The 27,800-nt window shown below is 38.9% G+C and overlaps 2 protein-coding genes across 2 annotated transcripts; one reads left to right on the forward strand and one right to left on the reverse strand.

The window, feature by feature from the left end:
* The first annotated feature begins 3,039 nt into the window (after positions 1-3,039).
* wdr26a (WD repeat domain 26a) lies at positions 3,040-17,570 on the forward strand. The gene is made up of 14 exons (XM_077527007.1): positions 3,040-3,739; positions 6,209-6,308; positions 6,393-6,449; positions 6,959-7,095; positions 9,120-9,217; positions 9,478-9,634; positions 9,893-10,031; positions 10,132-10,272; positions 11,924-12,043; positions 13,896-14,041; positions 14,144-14,222; positions 14,308-14,437; positions 15,318-15,512; positions 15,577-17,570. The coding sequence occupies exons 1-14, from the start codon at positions 3,441-3,443 to the stop codon at positions 15,597-15,599; spliced, it is 1,821 nt and encodes a 606-aa protein (XP_077383133.1). The 5' UTR covers positions 3,040-3,440; the 3' UTR covers positions 15,600-17,570.
* Positions 17,571-17,610: 40 nt separating this feature from the next.
* cnih4 (cornichon family member 4) lies at positions 17,611-19,765 on the reverse strand. Its single transcript, XM_077527008.1, has 5 exons — positions 19,622-19,765; positions 19,165-19,233; positions 18,946-19,058; positions 18,684-18,824; positions 17,611-18,598 (listed from the first exon to the last, which is right to left on the reverse strand). Exons 1-5 carry the CDS (start codon positions 19,688-19,690, stop codon positions 18,571-18,573), a joined length of 420 nt encoding a protein of 139 aa, XP_077383134.1. The 5' UTR covers positions 19,691-19,765; the 3' UTR covers positions 17,611-18,570.
* Between the last annotated feature and the right edge of the window lie 8,035 nt (positions 19,766-27,800).

A 27,800-nucleotide genomic window follows, 5' to 3' on the forward strand; every position in this document is an offset into this window, starting at 1 on the left:
CACACTTTCGTACACTGCTGGCCTGGGCCATCAACATCAGTCATACGGAAAACTGCATGTTTTTGGACGGGGACGAGAGTGAAACCACACAGCAGATAGCGTTTGTTTTACTCATTGTTGGTAGATAGAAGTGCCTATCACAGATGGAAGGATTTTATTATCTCAAATCCGTTATTTATGTCTATTGACTGGGCTTTTAAAAGGATCACAGCAATTTATTATGATGGTGTTATTGTTTTTGTTCTAGGCATTTGACGATAATATCAGATACAGTAACACTCTCCGTCTCAGAAGTAGACGATCAAACTGTCCAATGAAACTTTTAGCCAAAAATCTATTATTACAATTACTTTAGTTTATTTTAGATCCTGTTCAGGAAAATGCATTCAATTTTTTTATGTTTATTTCCACACCTCACTGGAAGAACGAGTTTCTCAATTAAATATTGCTTAAGCAAGGGCATTCAAAAGTGCCGGAAATGGTTCGAAAATAAACCAAATACAGTAAATAACGTAAACAAAGATGAAGCTTTGAGTGTGAACAATCAAAGTTACTGAATCGGATCCTCAAGCTTCCCCCATTATCCAAAAGAAATAACCGGTGGAAATCTCATCTATTCAAAATAGCTGACTACCTTCAGCTTCCTTTTGGGTTCGACCAGTCATGCAATTGACTTCAGTATGCCAAATCTTCAACCGCTGGCAAACAAACAAACTCGTGTTAATGGAAAGTAATGGAATTATATACTAACAAGGGTACAATTTTGAGGTACCTGCACTTTACTTGAGTATTGAAATTCATTTGTGCCATTAATCTAGTTTAGATTTTCGACATAAATTTGACAGCTTTAGTTACTTCTCAGGTCAAAATTGCACACAGAAACAGGAATTGTAAACACTAACATGTTTTTGTTGAAATGTTCTTCTTTGTGACCTCTTAAGGCGTTTCTGTCATGTTTAATTTATTAATATGTCCTGTAATGATATGTCCACTTATTCCTTATTTTTATTTGGTGATTAGGAATTTCACACTAAAATGGGATCCATGGTTTGACTAACACTGGTTAACACGTTGGGTATCAGACATAGTACAGTACTGAACTTCAAATGATCCCTCTCTTTTTTTGGGAAGATTTTATGAAAAATCAGTACATACGATATTCCAACCACCAGTCCAGTTAACATTTCTGTCACATTAAATCAAACAGATGAGTCAACAGCATGTGCATCGTTGTCAGGTGTTTGCAAAGATGAGAACATAGTTTCTTCGGCAAACCTTGACATTCCATTGCCTTTAATTCTTATTTTTGTAATGTAATGTAAAATTGTGCTCCATTTAAAAAAAAAGATGGTGTTGTACATAATAGTCAAAACGGTATTTAAGGGTCAGATGAATTTATTGCAAACAACTGCAACATTTTTTACACTCATGTGAAAGTGCCAATTATCATGAAATATATTATTTGGATATTTAAGCCAAACCATGGATTTGGGATTGTTTCCTTGTATTATCGAAGAATCTTGGGAGCATGATAGCACTTTAAATAATGTGTTGATTGCCAATTTTACGTTGCTATGTATGTAACTCCAGCGAATAGTACCAAAACGCGACATAGATTTCCCAAAGTGGTTCGAGTCACCCTCAATGCCCCAATTTCCTCTAATTGACTCATGACTTGATGGTAATGAGCCCATTGCTGTTTCCTAATTGCTTTATGTTGTAGACATCTACTGTATCATTATGTCCATTTGATCCTGAGAATGCTTTTTTTCTCTTTCTCCCTCTTTTTTTAAGTACTTCTAAGTAGATGTTTCCTTGTTCATTCCGTTGTCATAATAAAGTGAGTTGATTTTTTTCTAAATGAAAATCTGTCACTTTTCATTATTTTTCTTTTCAATGTTCGGTTTTAAAAATGAACTAAAAAATGTTGGCCTTGTATTATTATTATTATTATTATTATTATTTGTTGTTGTTGTTTTTATGTAGTTTGGGTCTGTACGGAAGTGTAGAGCTGCCAATGTGGGGTAAACATTTTTAGCTGGCTTGCAAATATGTCTGAACGTATTTGCAAATATGTTCGAACATACTCGCAAATACGTTCGAACATACTCGCAAATACGTTAAGTTTGGTGATGAACAATTCCATTTCCAGCATAATGTAGCACCTTGCCATAAGGCGAAAGTGATAACCTATATGGCTCAGAGAGAACATCATCAACATTTTGGGTCCGTGACCAGAAAACTCCCCAGACCTTCCTTATTCCCATTGAGAACTTGTGGTCAATTCTCAAGAGGTGGGTGGACACACAAAAACGGACAAATTCTGACAAACTTCAAGCATTGATTATGCAAGAATGGGCTGCCATCAGTCAGGATGTGGCCCAGAAGTTAAATGACAGCATGCCAGGGCGAGTTGCAGAGGGTTTTTTTTTGTTTTGTTTTGTTTTTGTTTTTTGTTTTGTTTTTGGGTGGAGTGTCGACACTGCAAATGTTGACACTTTGCAAAAATGTTTAATTGTCAATAAAAGCCTTGACACTTGTGAAATTCTTGTAATTACAGTATACGTCAGTGTGTATATATAGTAACACTTAACAAAAAGATCTAAAAACACTTGAATCTGCAAACTTTGTAAAAACCAATACTTTGTGTCATTCTCAAAACTTTTAGCCACGACAGAAGTGTGCCAAAGTTTTCCAGCTGCTGTGCTGTAATGTCATCCAAGGCAATATTGTAAAAATAAATAAATAGTTTAACAGTAGTGTGCTGATTATTACCAATGAGGACAAAAGAGCAGAGCTACATATACCTCAATCTTCATATTTAAAACAAAAAAAATGGACCGCATAGTGTTAGTAGCAACTGAAACTCAATAATCAGCGATGGTAACCTGCTATTGTTTGTCTATGGTTGTGTCTCCCCTTGAACTGCCCTCTAGTTGCACACGCGCTCAGGTTGATGCTGGAATTGGTGCGGATAACAAACAGAAGTAGATCATGCACGCGTGCGCCCCTAGCGGTGACGCTGCACGTACAAAAAGACATGAAGGAATTTCCGCTGACGTCACTGCGTAAGTCCATAACAGGGCTGCAGCTGTCTGGGAGCAACAATAAACAAGCTTTAATAACCAGTAACTTCAACGCGACCGAAGCGCAATATGACAGCGCCAAATACTACGAAATTCCGCAAAATGTGGCGCTAGAAACCACTGTCGCCTTCGTGTCTTCGTCCTCCGAGTCGAATTGTTCGTTTTTTGTTTTGTCGCAGCAACCGCCGCGAATCAAGCAGCAGACTCGGCCGCAGGGGAACAAGACAGTTTGGGGCTGCATCTGGGTCAGTGGGCCTGTCGGCGGCTTTGCCGGTGGTTTCGTTACCCCGCGTTGTCCCACCGCGTCTGTTGTTCTTTTTCGGTTTATACTCGACGTACGAACTGAGAGCTAACATGCAGGCTAACGGGGCAGCGCAGGACCGAGACCCTGACCTGTCCTGCCGAAACGGTACCCAGAACGGCGAGTCGTCCGCCGCTGGGGCAGCTCACTCAAATGGACTTGTGTCAGCCAGCAACAATGGAAACCCGGTGAGTAACAACAACGGAGTGTCAGCCCAGCCCGCGTCCAACAACATCAACAACAACAGCTCGGGCGACATCAACTGTGGCGTCAAGAAGAAGAAGCGCTTGTCTCAGTCTGAGGAAGACGTCATCAGGCTCATCGGGCAACATTTACACGATTTGGGTCTCAAGTAAGTGAACTGGAGTGGACTTCACTTTTTATCAACAAGAGCTGACATAAGCCAATATTTCAAACTATTCTTGGCAGAAAATACAGTAGCGCTCACTAACGTCAGTTCGTGGATGACTGCGCTGAAAGACATCAGTGCGCCTTCGAAATACAGTTTCGCTACCGTGTGTTGAATAGCATCAACAATGAATAGCATCTTGTCACAGACGCTTTTAGCCCGTATCACTGAGAGGCGAGCGTTTGCAATGCTAGCGAATATTGATTTTACATCAGGGTTCCTTCAAGGTCGCAACGTTCGTAAACATTCTCTCAGGAAATACATACAGACTGTTGAAACTAAAGCCTGTTGTATAAACTGTTTGTGCACCACAATGACTGGACTGCTTTGTAAAGGACGCACCCACACAGTATAATCAAATTATTTGTTATAACTAGGGATGTTCGATACCACTTTTTTTCAGACTGATACCGATACTCAGACCCTAAGTACTCACCGATACCGATACCAACTGCCGATACCAGTAGTACATTTTGACAAATTAAAAAAAAATCACAAAAAGATGTTTTTAAACAAATATATTTCCTGTAATTTTGACCAAAAAAAATACAGCACAGTCACTCTTCAATAGCCTTTACGCTCAAAATAAACACAAAAATGCTCTTTTAGTTTAAGATTCACAATTTTGAAGTATTTCCAAACCGATGAAGTTTTGGTGAAAAACTGCTGCAAGCTAGCGCCAGTTACAGGCAAGGAGGACTCACTTAACGTCTTCCCCCTCTGCCATCGGTCGCTTGTACTCGACTGCGTCACGAGTACTCGAGTACTTGAAAAAAGGCTGGTATCGGCCCGATACCGATACCTGGTACTCGCCCATCGCTAGTTATAACATATTTGCACCATTCCGTAAACATGATAGCCAAAAAGAACTGATTCATCCATGTTCTCTATTCAGTATTTGCCTTTTTAAAAATTAATAACTATGAATACATAAGCCTGTAAAGTTCAATGTTTCACTTTGTAGTCAACCAAAATATACAGTAAAAATTACATAATAGTAAAACAATACCTGGAGCTAAAACCATCATCTTAAAAGATTCACGGCACATTTTGCTTTCTTCTGTGGTTTGTTTGACAGATATCCGACTGTCTGTTGTTGCTTATTAATACTTAATACTTGCTTATTAATAGCTTTTAAATGGTGTTAAGTCACTATAGTTCTGGGATAACTAAAAACTTTGTTCAGTTTTCCCTATGTTGTGGTTGTGTTTTTATGACAGACCTTTTCACCATAAAGTTACGTACCTTTCAGGTGACAAAACGTCACTAGTAAACAAACCCTAACATGACATTTGACCAAGGCAGAGCGCTTTAGAAAACTAGGTAAATGGCTTGAATAATTTTAGCCTTCACTACTGCTGTAGCACATCCATCCATCCATCCATCCATCCATCCATCCATCCATCCATCCATCCATCCATCCATCCATCCATCCATCCATCTTCTTAACCGCTTACTCCTCACAAGGGTTGCAGGGGTTCTGGAGCCAATTCCAGCTGGCTTCGGGCAGTAGGAGGGTTACACCCTGAACTGGTTGCCAGCCAATCGCAGGGCACACAGAGACGAACAACCATCCACGCTCACAAACACACCTGGGGACAATACAGGTTGCCCAATTAACCTGCCATGCATGTGTCTTTGGAATGTGGTTGAAAACCCACGCAGGCACGGGGAGGCCGAAGCCTGGACTCGATCTTGCGTCCTGAGCACTGGGCACCGTGCTGCCCTTAGCAAATTCATAATATATTTTATTTCAGTTTGGCTTTTGTTTTTTGTTTTTTAATTCAGTTATTTTAAATTAGTTTTTAGAGCGGGGTTGTTACAGCATTTTTTGAAAATGTTTAATTTTTTTAAATTAGTTTTAGTATTAGTTTTAGTATTTTTCGAATGGTAATTGTGTAATAAAGTAAAGAGAACTAAAACTATCAAACAACTGTTTGATAATGACTCACTTCTTACTTACATTTTAAATCAACCCTGGATAGCTAATGTTTCAAATGAATTGACTAAGATGAAAACAATGGACGCTATCAGAACTGCAAACGCAAGATTTTTTTGCCATTGTTTTCGGTTCAGGTCAGTAGCAGTCACTCAACTTTCTGCCACTTCAAGTACCCTGGTGCCTATTGTTTACAAACATATTCTAAAAAGGTCAATATTGGTTGTAGTTTGCTTTAGTGTATAGTTGCATGATTCTGGATTTTTAGAAATATTTGAAGGTACCATTTCTGAAACCCATACAGGAGACCACAGCAAACTCCAACACAAAACAAACAGAAAACAACACAGACAAGCCGCACTCTCCTTAGCATCAACTTCTCCAAATACAAAGTCACATGTTATGAGAGAGGATGTACTACCAGGTCAATGATGTGAATTGATTTTCTACTCTGCCACGTTTGTTGTACACAGTCAGACGGTGGACCTCCTCATGCAAGAATCTGGCTGCAGGCTGGAGCATCCCTCTGCCACCAAGTTTCGCAATCACGTCATGGAAGGAGAGTGGGACAAGGTTGGACCAACTTTCTGTATTCCCATGCAAGAGTACAACAATACAGTACAGCATGTGATTTTATTTGTGTTTTGACTAATTTAGGCAGAGAGCGACCTGAATGAGCTGAAGGCACTGATGCATTCTCCTACTGCTATAGTGGTGAGTATCCACAGACTGCCACAAACTAAACACTAACTTTTGTTTTTCTGAATATTAATGAGCGAAGGATATGACATCAGATTGAATATGTAGTGTTTGAACGCCATAATCGGACAATCAGATGGACATCAGATTAGCACAATTGCCTGTATGCACACCATGAACATGATAATTAGATATAAGGAAATGGATGGATGGATGGATGGATGGTTGGTTGGTTGGTTGGTTGGTTGGTTGGTTGGTTGGAAGTTCCTGACAGCAACACAACAGTGTAGATTTTAAAGACGAGTTGGTGTTTTTTCCATTGAGGCGTATTTTTACCATGCTGTTATTAACGTGCACTTTCTTGCAACAGATGTTTTTTGTTGTTGATCTCAATATGGAGGGTTTCATTGTTATTGCTGATCATCAGTAAATTGCTTCGTTATACTGTCTAATGTGCAAAACAAATCATGTGAGAGTCACATTGTCTTTTTTTTTTTTTTTTTTTTTGCCTCCTAACTGCACAGCGCATGAAGTTCCTCCTGCTGCAGCAAAAGTATTTGGAGTATCTCGAGGATGGGAAAGTCTTGGAGGCTTTGCAGGTTCTCAGAGCCGAACTCACTCCTCTCAAGTATAACACTGAGCGCATCCACATTTTGAGCGGGTCAGTACACCAATCCTTCTTATCAATATTAACTTGTTAAAAATACTTTGTGGTACCTTTCTGTATTTTGTGTCCCACGTTTTGGGTCAAAGAGTGTTACCCCGGGTTTACACCGGTTGCGTGTGCGGTGCGGCTGCGGTGCGGTGCGTCTTGACTGCGTGCTCCGGACGCATCAATTTTTTGGCCAATCCACACCGGCTCCGCACAGCTGCGGTCTAGCTTGCCATTTGCCGGAGGCCTACCGCTGCGGCGTCCGGCAAAAATAGAAAATAGGCTATCCTTGCGGAAGGGCTGCGGCACGCTGCAGCTGAGACGCAGTCGACACGCAACGCACCCGCAAGCGGTGTAAACTGCATCATTCGAATGAATGGAATCTAATTGCTTGTGTCGCCGGAGCGCACCACAACCGCACCGCAACCGCATCCGGTGTAAACCCGGGGTTACTGTGTTGTTTTTTGTTTTGTTTTTTAATGAATATACAGTTCTAGGGCACTGTCAAAAAAGCAATTTTAGGCCAAAGAAATAACAAAAAAATCATCTGGAGCCGCAAAACCTTTGAACATTATGATGATCAAAACAGTATGCAGCATAGAATACTTTGAGATTCATTTTCTTCTACCTTGTCTTTCGTCTTTGGATTTTTTGTGTGTGCGCATAATGTTTAACTTAGTTTTTCTTGCATTTTTTGACTTTTCTGACAAATGTATGACATTTTTGGCAATTTTATGAACATATAGTCATTTTCTGCCTGTCTTCTTTTGTTGACATGATTTTATGGCTATTTATTAACATTTGTTTCGGCCTTTTTGCTGTCAATTTTCTGACATTTTTTGGGAGCAATTGTGTAAATCCTGTGGTAGTTCTTGGGAATTCTTTTTTGGTTTTGGACATTTTATAGTTACCTTTTTAATGTTTTCTGCCTTTTGTGAAATTAATTTTCTCACTTTTTTGGGGCAATTTCAAAGACAGTTTATGGTTAATTAATGCCTTTCTTATTTTGTCCTTTTTATGGTTATTTTTTCAATTTTTTTTTTTCTGTCTTTAAAAAAAAAAATACATTTCCTGACTTTTTTTTGTTTTGTTTTTTGTTTTATGTTATTTGTTTTTCAATTTTGTGTACTATATGGTAATTTTCTGTTATTTCTCTTCCCTTTTGGACATTTTATGGTCATTTTTTTGACATATTTAGGTATATATATTTTTTAACTTTTTCACATACCTTTTATCTCTCTTTTTCTCACAACTTACAAATTTGGACTAATTAGTCATTTTTAAAAAATAAAAAAAAATCTAAATCATTAATTAATTTCAATAATATTTTTCACTACAAATTTACAATATGTAAAAAGAAAAAATTCTACTTGTTTTTTTTTGTTTTTTTTTTAAATAGAGATCCATAGTAGAGGGACTAAAGGGCCACACGTGGCTCCAGAAGCCCCAGGTTACAGACCCCTGCCCTAGTGATATGTAAACGTATGAGCACAACTCTATGTCTGCCAACTAGCAGTGAATAGTGACATATACAGTTATGCTCATAAGTTTACATAACCCTAGAGTATGTACCTCTGCAAATATGTCCCCCTTCTCAGTTGTTTAGCTCAGTTTACAGTTAAATTGATGACTTGCTTCTGACCGAATACTTTCAACATGCAGTACGAATCGGGAAATAACCAGTTTTATAGATTTCTATGCCTTGGCAGCATGCAGGGGTCTTAACTGTTGTGGATCGTTTTTAGTGATTAAACCTCTACTCAGATTGTTGGCCTAATTTGCACAACATGCTTACTAGACAATATATTTTATTCTGACCTTCATTTAACCAAGTTAAAAAAATCATTGAGATTTAAATCTGTTTTCAAACAATTGCATATAACTATTAGAACTTTATCTTGCAATAGGTCATATTTCAAATTCAGACACAGCATTACAGCGGGGCTTGTATCTGTATCACTTGTATTGGGTTTTGTTGAATGTTCTTGGCAAAATGCACTTAGGTTCTTTACCATTGATTGTGTGGTTTGAAGGTACCTGATGTGCAGTCACGCAGAGGACCTGCGTGCCAAAGCGGACTGGGAAGGCAAAGGCACTGTATCCCGAACAAAGCTGCTGGACAAACTCCAGAGTGAGTGACTCATACACACCAACTGTACAAGCTGTATTGTACGTTCTACAGTGACTTGCGCTTATCATGCTTCTACTGACATCCTGCAGCTGCTTTTATATATTCAAAATCAATTCAATTTATTTTTAGTCAGTTTCATTTTGACCCACCGCATTTCGATTGTTGCTTGGCAGAAGTTAATAAATGTATATTGTCAGTTTATGTGCAGTAAGTTTTTGCAAAAACTTAATATTGAACGTGATCTTTGTGCGTTTGTGCAGCCTACTTGCCTCCGTCGGTGATGCTGCCTCCTCGCAGACTGCAGACTCTGCTAAAACAGGCGGTGGAACTACAGCGGGAGCGCTGCCTCTACCACAACACCAAGCTGGACAGCGGACTGGACTCTGTGTCCTTGCTGCTGGACCACGGCTGCAGCCGGTAACCCACACAGTGAACTTATAGAACATCTTTTTGATCTCCTTTTATTAAAAAAAAATCATGATAGTTTTTGGCATTGTGTTGTTGAGGTGGATAGACAAACTCATTGTATCTTTCTGTCAACCTTCCTAGGTTTCTTTCAATGCAAACTAGTCACAAATTGTGAAATTATATTAAAATAATACATTTTATTTTGAAATACATTCTACATTTTTATTGAAAATGTTTTCTGCAATAAAAGTATGTTTCTGTTCATAGTAAGCAGTTCCCCTGCTACACTCAGCAAATACTCACTGAACACTGCAATGAAGTCTGGTTCTGCAAGTTCTCTAACGATGGCACAAAACTGGCAACTGGTTCGAAAGACACTACAGTCATTATATGGCATGTTGACACGGTAAAGTATTAGATTGCCATCATGCTCCTGGTTGTCATCAATTAGGGATCCACTTGAACGCAGTTTTTTTTTTTTTTTTTTTTTTTTTTTTTTTTAATAGGAGACGCGGCAGGTGAAGTTAATGAAGACTCTGGAGGGTCACGCGTATGGAGTTTCTTACTTGGCATGGAGCCCCGATGATTCCTATCTGATAGCATGTGGTCCTGATGATTGCTCGGAGTTGTGGCTGTGGAACGTACAGGTAAGATCAGCTCAGACCAGTTGCAAATACATCAGCATGTGACCAGCCATGCTTGCAAGACATGTAATATATAATATTTATCATGGGTGCACAGAAAAAAAAATGTTGCAGTCTGTGAAGTCATCATAAAATGTAACATATGTGCTGCATGTTTGCCGGCAGTGCAAGTGAGCAAGAGCAACAACTTGTCTTCAGTGTTGCCATCATAGAGATTTTGTCACTGTAGGCTATTTAGCAATTTTACTGACCATTCAAGCACCATTTGTGCTCATAATCTCAGCACATTTGAAAAATTTAGGGGGGGGACAACACTGTAGACATGTTTTTGTGCATGTTTAATAAATAGTGATGTTAATATGTGTACAGTTGACCCACTTTATTTGCGGGGGTTCGCAACAATCCTGTCCTGCGAATAGCGAAAATTCTCGCGTTAACACCCATTGATATGTATTTTTAAACACAAAAAAAAATCCCCCCTCCTCCCCAAAAAAACAACACCAAAAAATAAAATCTATGTATTTTTAAATACTGAAAACAAATATTAAAAAAAAAATAAAAAAAATGCAAATAGGTGAATCCACTGAACCGTGACTATGTGGGAGTTCACTCTAGATATGTATATATATCTATGTATAGATATGTAGAATATGACTGATTTTTTTTATTTTTCACTTTTAATTATATTTTTTTTACCTGATTTTTTTCATTTTACTTTTTTTTTTTTTTTTTTTTGTCTTTGTATTGACTAATTATAACAAGATATGCCATATCTACACAAGTAGCATCTTATTAAAACAATAGAATTTACTGCTTTATAAAAATCTATTAAATTAATATTTAACACAATTGAGGTTAGCATATCGGTGTGGCCCTCGACAACTTTTCAGTTACTCACATGTCCCCATCGCACAATTAAGTTCCCACTCCTGTTAATGTATGGGACCATGCAATCAACTAATTTGGTGCATTGCTGTGGTCCCCAATTTCTTTTCTTTTTTTTTTTTTTTTTTGGCTCCATGGGCTGGTTCACGTGAACACATTACTTTGACGGACCACCATAACTGAGATAGAATTACCCATGAAGCCTGCTACCGCCCCGCACTCCCCCTCCACCACCCCACGAGTGTCGCCATTTGTGGGGGAGTTTTTCGTGTGCCACCCACATGCTGGCTGGCGGCTTTGCTAAACTCAAGAGAGAAAGGAAACTGTAACTTGATAGATTGGGATTTCTTGTGTGCAGACGCATATTTCTGGTATAAAGAGAAGTTGATAACAGTTTCGGTTGTCATTGCTCAAGCTCACGGAAATGAATAGGTAGATATGATACCCGACCATTTGAGCTGGGTGCCTACAGCGACGCATGAAAGAAAAACACAACAGTCATAGAAATAATGTGAATCTGACAGGAAGTAATAATAAAATAAGACATTTTGATTTTGTATTTTTTATTTTATTTTTTGCATGTTATTTACTGGATTTACGGTGAATTTTTACTTTTGTCAGAGTCACTCATAAGCCTTACCAACAAATTGTTATTTCCATAAATGCAACACTTACTATATTATAAGATACTGAAGGTGGGTCACGTTACATCAACCTCCCCTGAAGGAACTTGAATTGAGTGCAGCGTGTTCCCTCTCGGCTTGTTTAGACGGGGGAGTTACGAACAAAGATGAGTCAATCTCATGAAGATAGTCTCACCAGCGTGGCGTGGAATCCAGATGGCAAACGCTTCATCACGGGTGGGCAGAGAGGCCAGTTCTACCAATGTGTGAGTATCTTTCACCACACGCACGCTTACAAAGACACATTTGCAGCTCACACCAACCGTGCAAGTGCACTGCTGAGCAGTGATAAACAGTTCATCACTGAGGTTGTCCAGTGTTGCTCAAGCTGATAGTTTTGCTAATAAAGCTGTCCTCATAGGTCATGGTAACACATATTAAAAAAATAAATAAAAATGGGGGGGGTCCTCTGTTGAGAGAGGAGAACCTTCCAGAAGGACAGTCATCTCTCCAGCACTCCATTAATCAGGCCTGTATGACAGAGTGGCCAGACGGAAGCCTCCCCTTAGTAAAAGGCACATGGCAGCCCGCCTGGAGTTGAAGGACTCTCAGAGAAGAGAGAGAAAATTTTGCGGTCTGATGAGACTAAGATTGAACTCTCTTGGCGTGAATGCCGGGTGTCATGTTTAGAAGAGACCAGGAACCACCCATCACCTGACCAATACCAGCACGACAATGAAGTATCGTGAAGTGAGGATGATTTTCAGCGGTAGGAACTGGATTGAGGAGGAAAATGAATGCAGCAATGTTTGATGACATCCTGAATGAAAATCTGCTCAGACGACACAATGGGGTGAAGGTTGAACTTCCAACAGCACAATGACCCTACATGCTAAAAACAGTTGGCTCAAAAAGGGACTGACCCAACTGCTTGGGTTAATCTTTGAAATCAAAATTTTGGGTTAAATAAATAACCCCAAAACAATCCAAAATAATTGGGTGGTTTTGCAAAAAGCAATTTCAAAAATGTTTATTTTTGGTTATGAAAATGATTCACTTCATTCTAAAAACACATCATAAAAAGAGTTGGGTCAACAATAACCCAATTTGGGCCAAAACTGGACTGATCCTGGGTCAATTTGACCCATTTTTGGTGGGTTAACTTGTTTTGTATAAAACTGGGTCAATTTAATGATTCCCCCCCCCTTTCACTCCCGGCTGTTTTACTGGATTTTGACTGATTTTGCAAGGCCCACAGAATATTGTGTTCTATTGCTATAAAGACATGGAAACTACCAAAAGAAAGATTAAAGTATTTTCTTTCATCAGGAAAAAAAAAGTATATTTCTATCTGTTTCCGTTTTGCAACAATAAGAATTAGAATATAGCTAAGTTTCATCATTATTATTCACAAATCTATTTAGAATTATGAGTAATACGGATTTTTTTTCCCAACATGTCTCTGGTTGGTCTCCTTTGCTCTGCTGCCACCTGCTGGTTGTTTGTGTAATAACTACCATTTCTTCAACCGTTATTTGCAGTTGAGAAGCTGCATCAAAGCCTTCTGTATGTTCTACCACAAAAAAAAAATAATAATAAAAACGTATAAATACGTCTTTGAGACACTTAAAACATTCAAAATAAAATGTAATTATACATTTTGCGGAGCAAATGAGTTAACAACCCAAAAAATGGGTCAAATTGACCCAAGTAGTGACTTGCTGCCGTTTTGACCCAGTGCACACAACACTCCATATTTTGAGTTATGGATTATTCATTTGACCGAACCTTTTGGTTGAAATGAATAACGCCAAAAAATTGAGTGTGTAAGCACATTGTCAAGTCAAAGAATTAGTGGCTTCAGGGCAACCCTGAAATGAAATATCATCTTATTCTAGTTGTTCCATATAACGTTTAAGTGATGAATGCCTCATTCCTGAAATGTTATTATTATGGCTTATTAAATTAGAATAGAAGATATTTATTGGTCCCTGCAGGGAAATTCATCTTTCCCAGGGAAATTCAATTCAGCTGTTTACAGAGGGGATGTCATTCCATTCTGTTGCTAATTTTTCATCATGCGCTGTGTGGTGTGTCGTCCTTGTCTGGGACTGACAGGATTTGGATGGAAACCTACTGGACTCGTGGGAAGGCATTCGTGTGCAGTGCTTGTGGTGTCTGGGTGATGGCCGAACCGTCCTTGCTTCTGACACCCACCAGCGCATTCGTGGCTACAACTTCGAGGACCTGACCGACAGAAACATGTAAGTTCTCCACTGAGGTTCCACTGCGACAAATTTACAAATCACGTTCAGAAATAATTTGAATTGTCCTCTTGAGTGTGGTTTTTCTTGATGTCCCCCCAGAGTCCAGGAGGACCATCCCGTCATGTCCTTCACTGTCTCCAAGAATGGAAGATTAGCCCTGCTCAATGTCGCCACCCAGGTCGGTGGCGAAACTCAAGCTATAATTGGCTCCCTCTTACTCCTCTTCCTCTTACTGTCGAATGTTCTATTGACTGTGTTGGCAGGGAGTGCACCTCTGGGACCTGCAGGATCGGGTGCTGGTGAGGAAGTACCAAGGGGTGACGCAGGGCTTCTACACCATTCACTCCTGCTTTGGAGGACACAATGAAGACTTCATCGCCAGCGGCAGTGAAGGCAAGATGTCCAATTTGATCCAAACATTTGTCAAATGTCTTTTTGTGTTTCACCAGCAGGGTGGTGCAGAGAATGGAGGACCAAAAATGACAAAATAAATAAATAAAAGTGAAAATAAAAACAACATATATATAAATATATATATATATATATATATATATATAATTTATTTATTTATGAAATGTTATTCAAATGAGGGGGCGGTCTTAAGCATCATGGGTTGGACTTCGTCGTTGCAAACCACCTTTCGATGGTGGAGTGATAGTCGTCCATTGCAATGGACAAGACTGCCGTATAATATAATAAATAAAAGACTAAAAGTGAAAATACAAAACGGATATAAAAAAATATATAATTTGAAAATTAAATACAAATGTATTTATTTATTTATATATTTTTATATTTTTTATCTTTTTATTTCCATTTATATATTTTTTTATATATAATTTTCAAATTATGTTTTTTAATATCCATTTTTATTTTCACTTTTAGTCATTTATTTATTTATTTAGTCATTTATTTAGTTTGAAATTTGGCAGTTTTGGTCCTCCATAGTGTCTGCAGCATGAAATAATTAAATATGAGAGCAGAGCCTTTTTATTTATTAACATTTAATTCTATTTATATATGTATTTTTGTATTTATTTCCACATTTATTTTTCATTTTCTTTATCTTGTTTTTTATTTTTGTATTTAATTTTACTTTCATTTATTTATGTATCTATATTTTTTGTTGTATTTATTTCAATTTATATTTGTATTTATTTATTTATTTATTTTTTTAATATCTGGGCATTTTTGGTCCTCCATACAGAACTCCTCACCGCATTACTGTCTACCATGTTCTAATTGCCAGTTTCCATGTGTTGTCCCTTCACAGACCACAAAGTTTACATCTGGCACCGGCGCAGCGAATTGCCCATCGCGGAGCTGACCGGACACACGCGCACAGTCAACTGCGTGAGCTGGAACCCCGTCCTGCCCGGCCTGCTGGCAAGCGCCTCCGACGACGGGACCATCCGAATCTGGGGACCCGCCCCTTTCCTGGACGTCCAGGACGCAGAGGCACTCAACGGTAAGAAAACACATTGCACGTTCAAGAGAGCGGTTGAGGTGAACGTGTCGTGTGGTCCTGCCAGATTTTTGCAGCATGGACAGCTGATGACCGGCGACGTCGCCGTGAACTCGACGAGCACTAAGACTCTGGTGACACTTGACCGCATGGAGCAAGGAACGTTTTGCTGACTGGGCGGCTGCATCCGGAGGCCGGAGCGGCGTTCGCTAGGTGTCCACGAGGTCCTATCGATTTCTTGAGACCGCACCTGACAGTCCGTTGATCTGACACACCTTCTCCTGACTGGATCCACCCACACCTCCTCTTATTTATTCTCAGAGACGTAATTTATTGTTTAAGTGACAAAACAGCTCAAGGTAGAGGGCGCGTGTGCGTGTTGTTTGCTTTCTTTCGTCACCTCAACATCTTCTTGAGATTTTACCTGCAGGAACACATTGGATGTAACGCCCACCTAACTAATGGGTCTTTTAAAAGATTCTCCTACACTATATTGTCATTTTAAAGTACACAAGAGATTTTATGGCTTTGTTTTCCTTCCACTTTGTTGCTTACGTGCATAGACAGAAGAGTATTTACTGAGCATGTTGCACAAGATTGCACAAAATTTGTTTGATGGTCCACTTTGCACTCAACAGTTTGTCCTCCATCTCGTAAGACTTTTGAGTAGCTGACTTCTGACAAGATGTTGGGATGGTCAGCGTAGATTCCTTCATGCCTTTGTTGTGGATGTCCTTACGTTATTCCGGCTTCACTAGTTGCTCTTATAAACGAATCCTTGTTTGATTGTAGCCTGTCGCCATATCACCCTGCAGACTGCAGTTTACTTGTATTTTTTTTAGTTTAGTCGTAACGTTTTATTCTTCACTTAGTTTTTTTCTCATTACAAATGGAGTTGGAGTTGGAGTTTTTATTTTTTGTTTACCCTAACAACCTAAATAAGGATTGAAAGTCTGATTTTCCCAACTTGTTTCTGACAAAAACCTTAAATTGTTAGTAAATTTGTAATTCATCCAAAATAATATTCACAAGTATTACACTGATTTAAAATAAAGCTGCAATAATCCCCTAAAACAGCCTAACGTTCGCATTCTTGAGCTTCTTTCATGCAGCTGTTGTTAGCTATTTTAATTGCCAGTATTTCTGGCGGTGAGATGGATATGTAACGCCACCTATATTGCACCAGTTAAGTGCATCTAGAACTTTTTTTTTTTTTTTTTCTTAAATGTCAGTCCAAAGGGTGTTTGGATTCAGGTCTGCACGTGATGTGTTGATAGTAAACGTAATATTCCATATCACGTGACCGGCCATTTAAGTTTGTACACATTGTTACTAATGTAACAATTTAATGTTTTATAATGACCTACTCACTTCCCACATAGTGTAAAAAAAAAAAAAAAAAAATCATAAAAACGTGTACAAAGTGTTTCCTTTCAATAGACTCGAGTGAAAAATCTGGTTTCTGATGTTGTATGTGCTGTATATTTGTGTTATGGCATGTTTGATGAGGTTGTGTTGAAAGATGGGATACAAAATATGTTCACAAAGTTCCTGCGTTTTTAGTTGACATTTTTTTTTGTCCGTGTCTAAAAATGTTTCCATGAGTACTCACAAGACTGTCTTGTAATATTTACACCTGACTGCACTGACAACTAAATCCAAACCAAATTAGCAACTTGGTATGTACAATGCACTACAGTGCAGTTGTATTCAGCCATATTAGTGACATTTTCAAACTGCTTCTACAAATTGCTAGTGAAAACTGTCCAGCTGACATTGCACATGCCTTGAGTATGGGAACCCTATTCGTCTAACCATCATCAATTAACATAAACTTCAGTCAGTCACAGCTGTGATGTTCATGTCTCTGCTTCTGCTAATTTCTTTTCATTCTGTGGTTCAGGCTTCTCTTGCTGTAAGATGACAAAAAGTAGGAACTTCCTTTGCTTGCAGGTAGTTTCTGCCAGATGTGTGTTATTACAAAAAGTGATTGTACTGTTCTGTATTGTTCTGTATACAAATTTTAAATAAAGTCAGGGTTTTAAAATCCCTTGTCCAGTTTGAGAAGCTAAAAGATTTCATAGGGTGCAAATAAGACACATTTGTTGTATTTTCTGTTTTATTTATGAAACTCAAATCTCAAGAAAAAAAAAATAACTGCTACAGAGGCTTTAAGTGAGAAGCAGGCAAACGTGCTTCTCATTGGAGTCATTTCAAAACAAACTGCAGCCTTTGAAAATGGAGGTGACTGCACAAGTGCAGCATCCCGATGAGAAACAAACAACAGAAAAATGCAGTAAAACTTCAAATGGAGGAATGTCCGATTTAGAGTTCACACAAGGTCGGAACATGCTTAAAAGCAAACAGGATGTTTGATGATCTGCATGTCTAACTATGAGCCGAGCTGTTCAAAGTGTTGGGTGAGAGAGTGGGAATGAGTGATAAAGACTGCTTCAGTGCACTAGCTTGAATATTTTGACTTTATAATAGGGATGTCCCGATCACAATTTTTTGGACCCGAGTCAGAGTCGCCTCATTTTGAGATGATTCGATTCCGAGTCCAGATCCGATACCTCTGCATTCTAATAAGAAGATTTTTCTTTTAATTATTATTTTTTGTTTTGTATGGTGAGTGGAGCAGTGGCTAAACTCAGTAAAACATTTAACAACGACGTGATCAGGCTTGATTTGCGATCACGTCATCGGATCGGGACATCCCTACTTCATAAGTCAAAATATTTTAAGCCTATACTGTACCTCTGCTTTAAGATGAGGACAGTTGACAATCTTGTCAAGTTATTTTATTAAAATATTTTTCCCCCCCTCACACCAGTATGACAAGACTTTTGTAATCATTCAACTATTATTCAGTTTTTTTTGTGAGGCTCTGATACGTTTGTATCAGATGCAAATTACTTTTATACGAGTATGCCATCAGCACACATGATTCAACTTATCAGGAGAGCGGTTTGGAAAGATTTGACGTGTTCAGCAGAGGCACACGATGGGAGGAGGAAACGTTCAATCCAGGAGTGTGACGATGCATGGTGGGTCCCACCGCTCAGTCGTTGATCAGAGCCAGAATCATGCTGCCGAAACAGAGGGCGAAGGTGCGTGTTCATGTAAAGCCCTCATTGCATTTGCATCATGTGATTGCATTGTGTGCTCGTCTACCTGTACAAATAAATGAAGAAGCAAAGTAGGTGGTAGCCGAGTTTGATCATGGCCTCCTTCATGTGGGACTTGAGCTGCCCCCTGTTGTGGATCTCCGTGGGGTCAAACACACCCATGTTGCCCATCGGGACCTTCACGTATCTGTAACAGTGGTGAGCACGGTCAACATGCTGACAACATTAAGACACACGCCTACATTGCTTCCATTCAGTAAATAATCATGATGTGTAATCTCTCACAGCAAAATGGGAAACCTGTTTACCTATAAATGTCCCAAGCTGCTACAGGAAGGTTGAGTAAGAAGACGAACCAGTGTGTGGAGATCAACATCAACACCGTGGACAGACACTGGCCAACCATCTCTGGTATTACCCACTGAACATGCAACACAAACAATTGAGAGGTACTGCTACTGCACATTTGCATGCATGTTACTTACTTGTGCAGGAAGTTTGTCCCAAAAGAAACAACCCAGACTTACTTTGTTGAGTTTCGAACAGCATGCTCTGGCGTTGATATAGTCGCATTCCAAATCAGACAAAGTGATAATCTGACCTTTACGTCAAGGTGACGTAAAACAATAAATTGAAGAAGAGCAACAGATTACAGTACAAGTACCACTAAATCGACATGTTAAATTGCAATTAAAGCAGCATAAATGTATATTTATTGGCTTGATCGTAGTCCAAGCGAAACAAATTGCTTTCCAACGATAAGCATTGTTTCTGTTGCAACAACTTGTTATACCGCCGACCTTCTTCAAACTAAACTAAACACTGCCTCGGAAATAGCGAGGTGGCTAAAGTGTTAGCACGGTAGCTCGCTTTTCCGCCCATTTGCTGATTTAAGAAGACGAAACTCACGCACATTTTTGACTCGGCACAAACTCCCAAGAATGTCTCTTGTGCATACAAGAAAACACACACAGCAAAGGATACAAAATAGACCGCTAGGAAAATCAGTGCACAACAGTCGATCAGCGACAGAATAAACACGGCGGCGTCCATCTTTGTTTTACGACGAGACCGGGACACAATACGTACTGCCACCTTGCGGCTGGAGGGTGGCAACGCAGCATTTGCGAGCATCATTGGACAACTCATTGTACACGACTACAAAAACGATTATTGACTCAATGCCAGTAGTGGGAAGTAACGAAGCACAAATAGTTACTGCATTCAAGAAGGCTTTTCAGGTATCTTAGCTGTTCAAAACATTTGCAACCTTTGACCAAGGCACATATTTTACATTGGAAACAATCACGATTTCCCAAACAGACCGTACTGATATTACACCAAAATATTATATATATATATATATATATATATATATATATATATATATATATATATATATATATATATATATATATATATATATATATATATATATATATATATATATATATATATATATATATATATAATTAGCTATATTCGCATGCATTTGTCACCCTTTGAGATGCAGGGAACTTTTCATTTATGGATCTATTTAAATTTCCACTTTATAAAAAAATAGGAACTCCCTACACTTTTTATAAAAAAAAATGGTTTTTTTTTTTAAATAAAAAAATTATGTTGAAATTTTAGAAAACTTTTTTTACAGTACAAATCTTTAGGGACCTATTTATTTGCTTTATTATTATTATTATTATTATTATTATTATTATTATTATTATTATTATGTAATTTAGCTTAAAACATGCTAATAATGACCCTGGATGCTCCCTGCAATATTTGTTATAATTTTTTTAAAGAAATCTGTCAATATAGTTCAAAAGAAAAAAAATTTTGTTTTTTGTTTTTTTAATTTACTGTAAATGAATGTCGGTTTGAAATATCGGTTATCGTCCTCCTTTACTAATAATCTGCATCGGTATCGGCCTTGGAAAAAAAAAACATATTGGTCTATCACTACTTTAATGTATTCAGTTAAATATTGATTAAACAATGATGTGTAAATCATTGTACAGTATTGTGTTTTTATTTATGTTATACACACCATCCAAACTTTATTCGAATTGGTATCAGTAAATGGCATTGGTGTGTTCTTCATTAGAACTTGCAGATACGGGTACCAGGGCCCCCCCCCGATAGTATCAGTGGAACACTGCTACAAATGTACTCAGTCAGTGTGAAATATGTGCCTGTTTCATTGAACCCATATCCATTTTCTGTTAGTAAAACCCTCAAGCATTTTTTTTTGATATTCTGAAAATGTATTTCAAACCTATTTTCTAGGCCCCCATGTAGTTGTCAAGCCCCCCTTTACCCCTGGGAGAGAGAGAAAAAAATCCTAGAGCCGCCCCTGCAGGTAACTCCTGGGTTTACCGCTCTCAATTCTAGAGCAGGGGCTACTTCCGGTCTTCAAGGGCCCATATCCTTTTCTATTACTCCTTCTGTACTTCCTGTCATATTTGTTGTTTTCTCTTTGTATGCTCAGCTGCCAAGGCTGACAAACGTTTTCCTTACCTTCTTTCCACTCTATCTATAAAAAGCACTTTTGGCACATTTGTTTGATTGCACTGCGGTGCATTGACCATATATGGTTAGATTTGGGTGTGCCGAGAACGGGATCCACCTGCGAGGTTGCCAAGTAGTGCTGTCACGTGATCACGGGAAATTACAGGTGTGTGCGTGTGCGTGTGCGTGGGGGTGTGTGTGTCTAAACACAGTTTAATAGGTGACACGTTTTTTGTGTGGTGGACCGTGGAACATGTACACATGTAGACTTTTAGTAGGATTACTATGAACTATTTGATAAGCGAGACCTCTGTGGTGTCCAAACTAGCGATGAATCCATGCTCGTCATGCAGCTTCAAAGTTGCACTGAACCAGATTCGGAGCTTGGGTGCTTCTGTGAAAGCAACATTGGGGACATCTAGTGGACGAAATACGTCAAAGCAATCAATGTCACTCAAGAGTGAACCATCCACTCACGCTTATTTTTCAGCACTAAAAGTTAAATAAATATGATAGTCATCAATGTATTATTGACAAAAGACTTTTTGTGTTAATTTTTTAAATAAATATGTTTGACTTGTGCATTGTGTAATTTTCAGCAGTTAGGCGAGATTAATAAAACAGTCTGGAAAACAATTTGTTGATTGGGTTTCTTTGAAGCTTCAAATGTACACAAGTCTAAAGGAACAGTTGACAAGATAGTGGTCTGTGAGAGAGTGTGCAGTAATAATCATGGGAAGATTCTTTATGCTGCTTAGGAATTTGGGAAGAGAAGGAGATGTCAGCTCTCTTCCGAACAAGCTTGTCAGTCAAGGTCACTTTCTTATTTCTTCATGTACAAGAAATGAAAAGCTCATTGTTAAAGAAAATCCAGGTGTCAATAATATAGTACAATAAACTTATGTTAATACATGCTAAGTAATTATTTTCCATAACAGCATCCAACCAGAATACTTGCCAAGAGAAACAATAAAAGGACATAGGACTGTATTTACAAGTTTTTATTAAAAAAAACAAAAAAAACAACAACAACAAAAAAACAAAAACAAAAAAATCTTTAACACAGATTAGACAGCTCCTTTTCACGCTATTTTTTTTCCTCACGGCTTTTGAAAATATGTGTTTTCATGGCACTGACGATGCCGGAAGCCACATATTTGTAAGATCCTAACTTTTGAATGTCACTTTTCACCGTGGTCACCATTAGTAACACACAAAATAGTAATGTGGTTATTCCACAGCACCAAAACAACCTGTCAAACCAGTGACAGTCACCAAACCGTTTCCAGACGTAAGTTACGCAAGACGCGTCAAAGGTCATGTGATGTTAGTGGAAGGATACAAGCTCTAAAACACTATTTTTAAAGCAGTGCGATTCAGGAATGCTAACACAAGTTTCGAGGTTTCAGTGTCATTTGAACGAGTTCCGTTCCTACGCTAGCGATGTAACCTGAATTTCGACTTAAGTCGAATTTCCCCATTAAAGTCAATATTTACGTTGAAATAATTTGCATTAAAACATTTAAAATACATTAAAATGAAAAAAAAAGAAAAAAAAAAAGATGCCGTATGACTGTCCAACTGAAGTCTGTCGATCGTCGGTGTCTCTCCTTTCTGCGATCTTTTTATGATTTTTAGCTTTGTTTCCATGGTAATTGCTTTACCGGGCGTAACCATTGTAATGTCGAAACGCCTTAGGTCGAATGTACCTTAACTCAAGGACAGGACTCCCTGTATTTAAAAATAATTACATTGCATAAAGTTTCCTCTACTTTCTTCTCTGTGTTTATGTCCAATTTGTGAACATAACACATGATCCTCAAGCAACTCATCTTATTGCAAATGACTCGTTTTGGTCTGAATGTGGAGATATGATGACTCTTTGCTGGGACAGACCTATCCTAGTGGGATAGGGGACCACGGACTATCCCGTAATCCTGAAAAATCTCCCATTATTCGTCGTATCACCTTAACAGTAAGCTGGTTCAGAGCCGTTTTGCAAAATAACTGCAATATCTAAACTATGGATGGGCGAGTACTGATACCAGGTATTGGTATCGGTATCGGGCTGATTATGAGCCTTAATTCAAGGTATCGGTACTTGCGATGGCAACCGATACAAGGATCAGCTGCCCTCTTGTGGCTGTTTTACAATTAAGAACTAGAAATTATGAGAATAGAAAATGGTCATTTATTTCATGCAATTTTAAGGGAAAATGCTAATTTGGGATATACAGGGAGTCCTCGAGTTACGACGTACATGACCTACCACGTTTGGACTTTACAGCGCCCGTGCCTTGTTCGTAGCACCTTCTTTTTCATTAGCTTCCCATATTAACCACACCATTTTAAAGTTATTTAAAAGCCAAAGCAATGAATGTCTGTGTGGAAATATGAAAAATGGTTCTGGCATCATCCGGGTGGTGCAAATGTTTTTTGTTTTTTTTTTTTAATACTGTTCAAAGTATCCATCCATCCATCCATTCTTTTGACCGCTTTTCCTCACAAGGGTCGCGGGGGTTGCTGGAGCCTATCCCAGCCGGCTTCGGGCAATAGGTGGGGGACACTTTGAACTGGTCGCCAGCCAATCGCAGGGCACACAGAGACGAACAACCATACACACACACACACACACAAGCACACCTAGGGAAAATTTGGAGCATCCTATTAACCTGCCATGCATGTCTTTGGAATGTGGGAGGAGACCGGAGTACCCGGAGAAGAGCCACGCGGGCACGGGGAGAACATGCAAACTCCACCCAGGAAGGCCGAAGCCAGGACTGGATCTTGCGTCCTCAGTACTGGGAGGCGTACGTGCTAACCTGTTATTCCCCCGTGCCGCCCTGTTCAAAGTATTTTGATGTTAATATCGACTTTAACGGTAAAATCCGACTTCGAAATTCGGGTTACCGTAAATCACCAGCATAGGAACGGAACTCGGGCGTAACTCATGGACTCCCTGTAAAGGACTTTTTTTTTCAAACTTTATTAAAAGTTAAAAAAATAAAAATATGAGCCAGTATGTATGTAATGGCGCTTCTCCACCCGACCGGTTCCACACCGAAGCGGTACTTTTTTGTCAACGGATGTTAACGTTCCGTGTGACTTTTTCTGGGCCGAACGGTTCCGTTGTAACCGCTGTTTAGAACCCTTTCGGCAGTGGTTCTGCAGCGCCGGTCATCGGGGGAGTAGCGGGGGTGTATCGTCATCTGTCATCTGATTGGCCGACAGCAACGCAGCAAGCAACTCTGTGGGACACGCCCATTTCATTTTATGCGAGAGAGGCGAGGCGCCCGTCGGTCTTTGCCAAAGTCATAAAAATACAGTATATACAATAAATAAGTGAATCACAATATTTCATCCATGGTGGCTCATTTTAAATTGTAAACATGGTTCAATGTTGGCGTGACTTGCCACTCGTGAAATGTTATGGCAGATCCGCACACATTGCGGGAGTGCAAGCTTGGCTTGGACAGTTCAAATGTTGCCGCCTCCTTCCCGCCGCGCAGTTGTAATGGCAAAGTGACGGGTGCGGTGTGGTGTGGTAGCGTGCCGTACAGGTATCGGTATTTGGAATTGGTGTCAGTGACTCCTCAAGAGTTTGGAACTCATGGTGGTATCAGTCTGCAAATAAGTGGTATCGAACATCCCAAATATAAACAATATAAAATTGCATGATGGATTGGTTTTAGCATCTTTAATAAATGAAAGAATACCAAAGTGGCCCTTGTGGCCTTCAATTTTTCTGCATTGTAGAAAATGCAAAAAAAAAAAGTATTATTATTATTATTTTTTTTATTCACCGAAGAGAATCATTCAATGCCATTTTAGTCCGTCGCGATCAATCCTTTTTTATTTGACTGCGTATAAATGAAATATCTTATCATTATTACCTTGAGTTGTTTCAACGGATACCCCTGTAGGCCGGGTGTAGTTTTATTTTGTGGGGATAGGAGAGTAGCTGTTTTTTTTTTGTTTTTTTTTTATTTTAAGAAAACAGAAGGTAAGGGAGACACTCTTATTAGCAGAGCGCGCAAGATGTGTTAGCTCTTCTGCAGTGTACTTTTCCCTATAAGGTTAAATTTCCTATAAGGTTAAATGTTTATTTTTCTTATTTATTTATATTTAGTATTTTTTTGTTTTTAGTTATTGATCTTATTATTTTTCCATTTTGTTACTTCTCGTGCTACGTGTTAGCTTCGTTGTTTATACGATTTTGATTGGACCCGTCATTGTGCTCAAGCTCCATCGGGTTGGATGGGGAGCATTGCTGCACAGCCGTTTTCAGATCTGTCCAGAGATGTCCAATCAGATCCTCTTACAATCGCTGCGGATCGTTAAAATATTATTATTATTTTTTTTTTAAAAACAGCTACTCTCCTATCCCCAAAAATAAAACTACACCCGGCTTACAGGGGTATCCGTTGAAACAAGTCAGTGAATACCATTTTTGGGTCCTAAATATACACATGTAATCATGTACATATGCAAAATTGTTGTCACAAAAAAAAAAAAGTTGTCAAAGTTGCAAAAACATTGACGCCTCCTACAGCGGTTTAACAAAATACAATCCTAGTATGTTTGAACTCGACCCCCCAAAAATCAGCAGGCACATGCATCCTGAGATATACAAAAACCATCCAACCGGATGGAGCTTAGCACAATGACGGGTCCAATCAAAATCGTATAAACAACAAAAGCTAACAAGTAGCACGAGAAGTAACAAAATGGAAAAATAATAAGATAAATAACTAAATAAATAGATACTAAATATAAATGAATAAATAAGAAATAATAATAAATAAATAATAAGAAAAATAAACATTTAACCTTATAGGAAATTTAACCTTATAGGGAAAAGTACACATCTGCAGAAGAGCTAATACATCTTGCGCGCTCTGCTAATAAGAGTGTCTCCCTCACCTTCTGTTTTCTTAAAATAAAAAAAAAACAGCTACTCTCCTATCCCCACAAAATAAAACTACACCCGGCCTACAGGGGTATCCGTTGAAACAACTCAAGGTAATAATTATAAGATATTTCATTTATACGCAGTCAAATAAAAAAGGATAATATATTTAATCTTACAAACAATGGTTTAAAGATTAAAAAAAAAATACATTATTTTTATTCATCATCCACCGTTTCATTGATATCAAACATTGTTTAACAATACAAACCCTCATGACAACGTTTAATACACAATTATTTTTTTGTAACACCTCATCTCTCACTCTTGTCTTCCTCCTGCCATCTGAAACCCTATTCACCCCTCCTCCTCTCCCTTCCTCATGTCAATTGAAGCCCCGTCCCTCTCCCCGCCCCTCCCCTCTCCTCCTACCATTTTGAAGCCCTCCTTCACGCCCCCCACCCCAAGTTCACCCCACCCCTCACTCGAGCACATTTTCTCCAACTTTCACTCCAGCGGGTTTAATAATCATTTGTACTTCCGTTTGCAGGGCTTTGAAATCTCCGTAAAAAGAGCTGCTGCGGTCCAATTCTTGGTTTTAAAGAATGTCTCACTTGTAATGTCACAAACGTTTCCATAATCATGTTCTCGCCTCTCTCTCTCTCTCTCTCTCTCTCCAGACCTCAAGGTATGAATGTGTTGGGCCAAATTCACTCTTACAAAAATGTCTGTATCGAAAAGCTCCTCCTACATATTTTTTTTCTTTTTTTAAAAAAAAAAGCCTTCGTCATTCTTTTTCATTCTTTTATTCATACATCTTATTCCAATATAAGTCTGTTATTGGGTCTGTCTGTCTGTGTGTGTGTGTGAGTGTGTGTGTGCGCGCGCGTATGTTTTTTTTAACAACATCTGAAAGGAAAAAAAAGAAAGAAAGCCATCCGCATCGCCCACACATTCTTCTAAAGTCATAAAACAACCGTCACCCCCACCTATTTTTTGTTTTTCTATCGCTTTTAAATCTCACCTCGTCTTCCTGTCAATATGAGAAAAACAGACGCGGTCAAAAGGGGAAAGCCATATCTCCTTTTAAAATATCGTGTACTCCTTAGCACCTTTCAAAAGGGCACTTTTGACCTTGACACCCCCAATTCCTCTCTCTTGGGATTAATCATATCGGCCTACCACGTCGCTTCTTACATTTTTATCAAAAGCGGTCATATATAATCTCCTTCTTGGGGGTCCCTCCCCCTAGAGGATTATCATGCTCGATTCATTTCCATCGTGCTGCACAGACATACAGACGCACACCCCCTCACCAGCCATTTCCTTCCCCCCGCCCCCACCCTCCCACCCTCCTCATGTTGCACAGGCACACAGGCACACTTCTCTCTTTTTGAAATCCTAACCCTAACCCTCATTTTTATCGTTTTCCTTTCATACGTCATCAAAAAAGTCTTTGATCGTGACCTATTGACCCCCGATCGATCATTTTTATCGTTCCCTTTCATCCTACGTCATACCAGGCCTTTGATCGTGACCTCTTGACCCCCGATCGATCATTTTTATCGTTTCATCCTACGTCATCAAAGGACATCAAAGGACATCAAAGCGAATGAGGCCATAAATCAAATTTTGATCGCGACGGACTAAAATGGCATTGAATGATTCTCTCACCGAAATAACTGAATGAGGACATTTAGGCTTTTTGGTACCATAGCTATATTTTATGGCACCTAAAATGCACTA

The sequence above is a fragment of the Festucalex cinctus genome, chromosome 7 (assembly GCF_051991245.1).
Source record: "Festucalex cinctus isolate MCC-2025b chromosome 7, RoL_Fcin_1.0, whole genome shotgun sequence".
NCBI lineage: Eukaryota > Metazoa > Chordata > Actinopteri > Syngnathiformes > Syngnathidae > Festucalex > Festucalex cinctus.

Coding starts and splice junctions, on each gene's coding strand:
- wdr26a (XM_077527007.1), top strand. CDS start 3,441: ATGCAGGCTAACGGGGCAGCGCAGGACCGAGACCCTGACCTGTCCTGC. Junction 14,438..15,317: donor CATCGCCAGCGGCAGTGAAG/GCAAGATGTCCA, acceptor GTCCCTTCACAG/ACCACAAAGTTTACATCTGG. Junction 15,513..15,576: donor GGACGCAGAGGCACTCAACG/GTAAGAAAACAC, acceptor TGGTCCTGCCAG/ATTTTTGCAGCATGGACAGC.
- cnih4 (XM_077527008.1), bottom strand. CDS start 19,690: ATGGACGCCGCCGTGTTTATTCTGTCGCTGATCGACTGTTGTGCACTG. Junction 18,825..18,945: donor GCAGCTTGGGACATTTATAG/GTAAACAGGTTT, acceptor CCACTGTTACAG/ATACGTGAAGGTCCCGATGG. Junction 18,599..18,683: donor TTCTTCATTTATTTGTACAG/GTAGACGAGCAC, acceptor CTGTTTCGGCAG/CATGATTCTGGCTCTGATCA.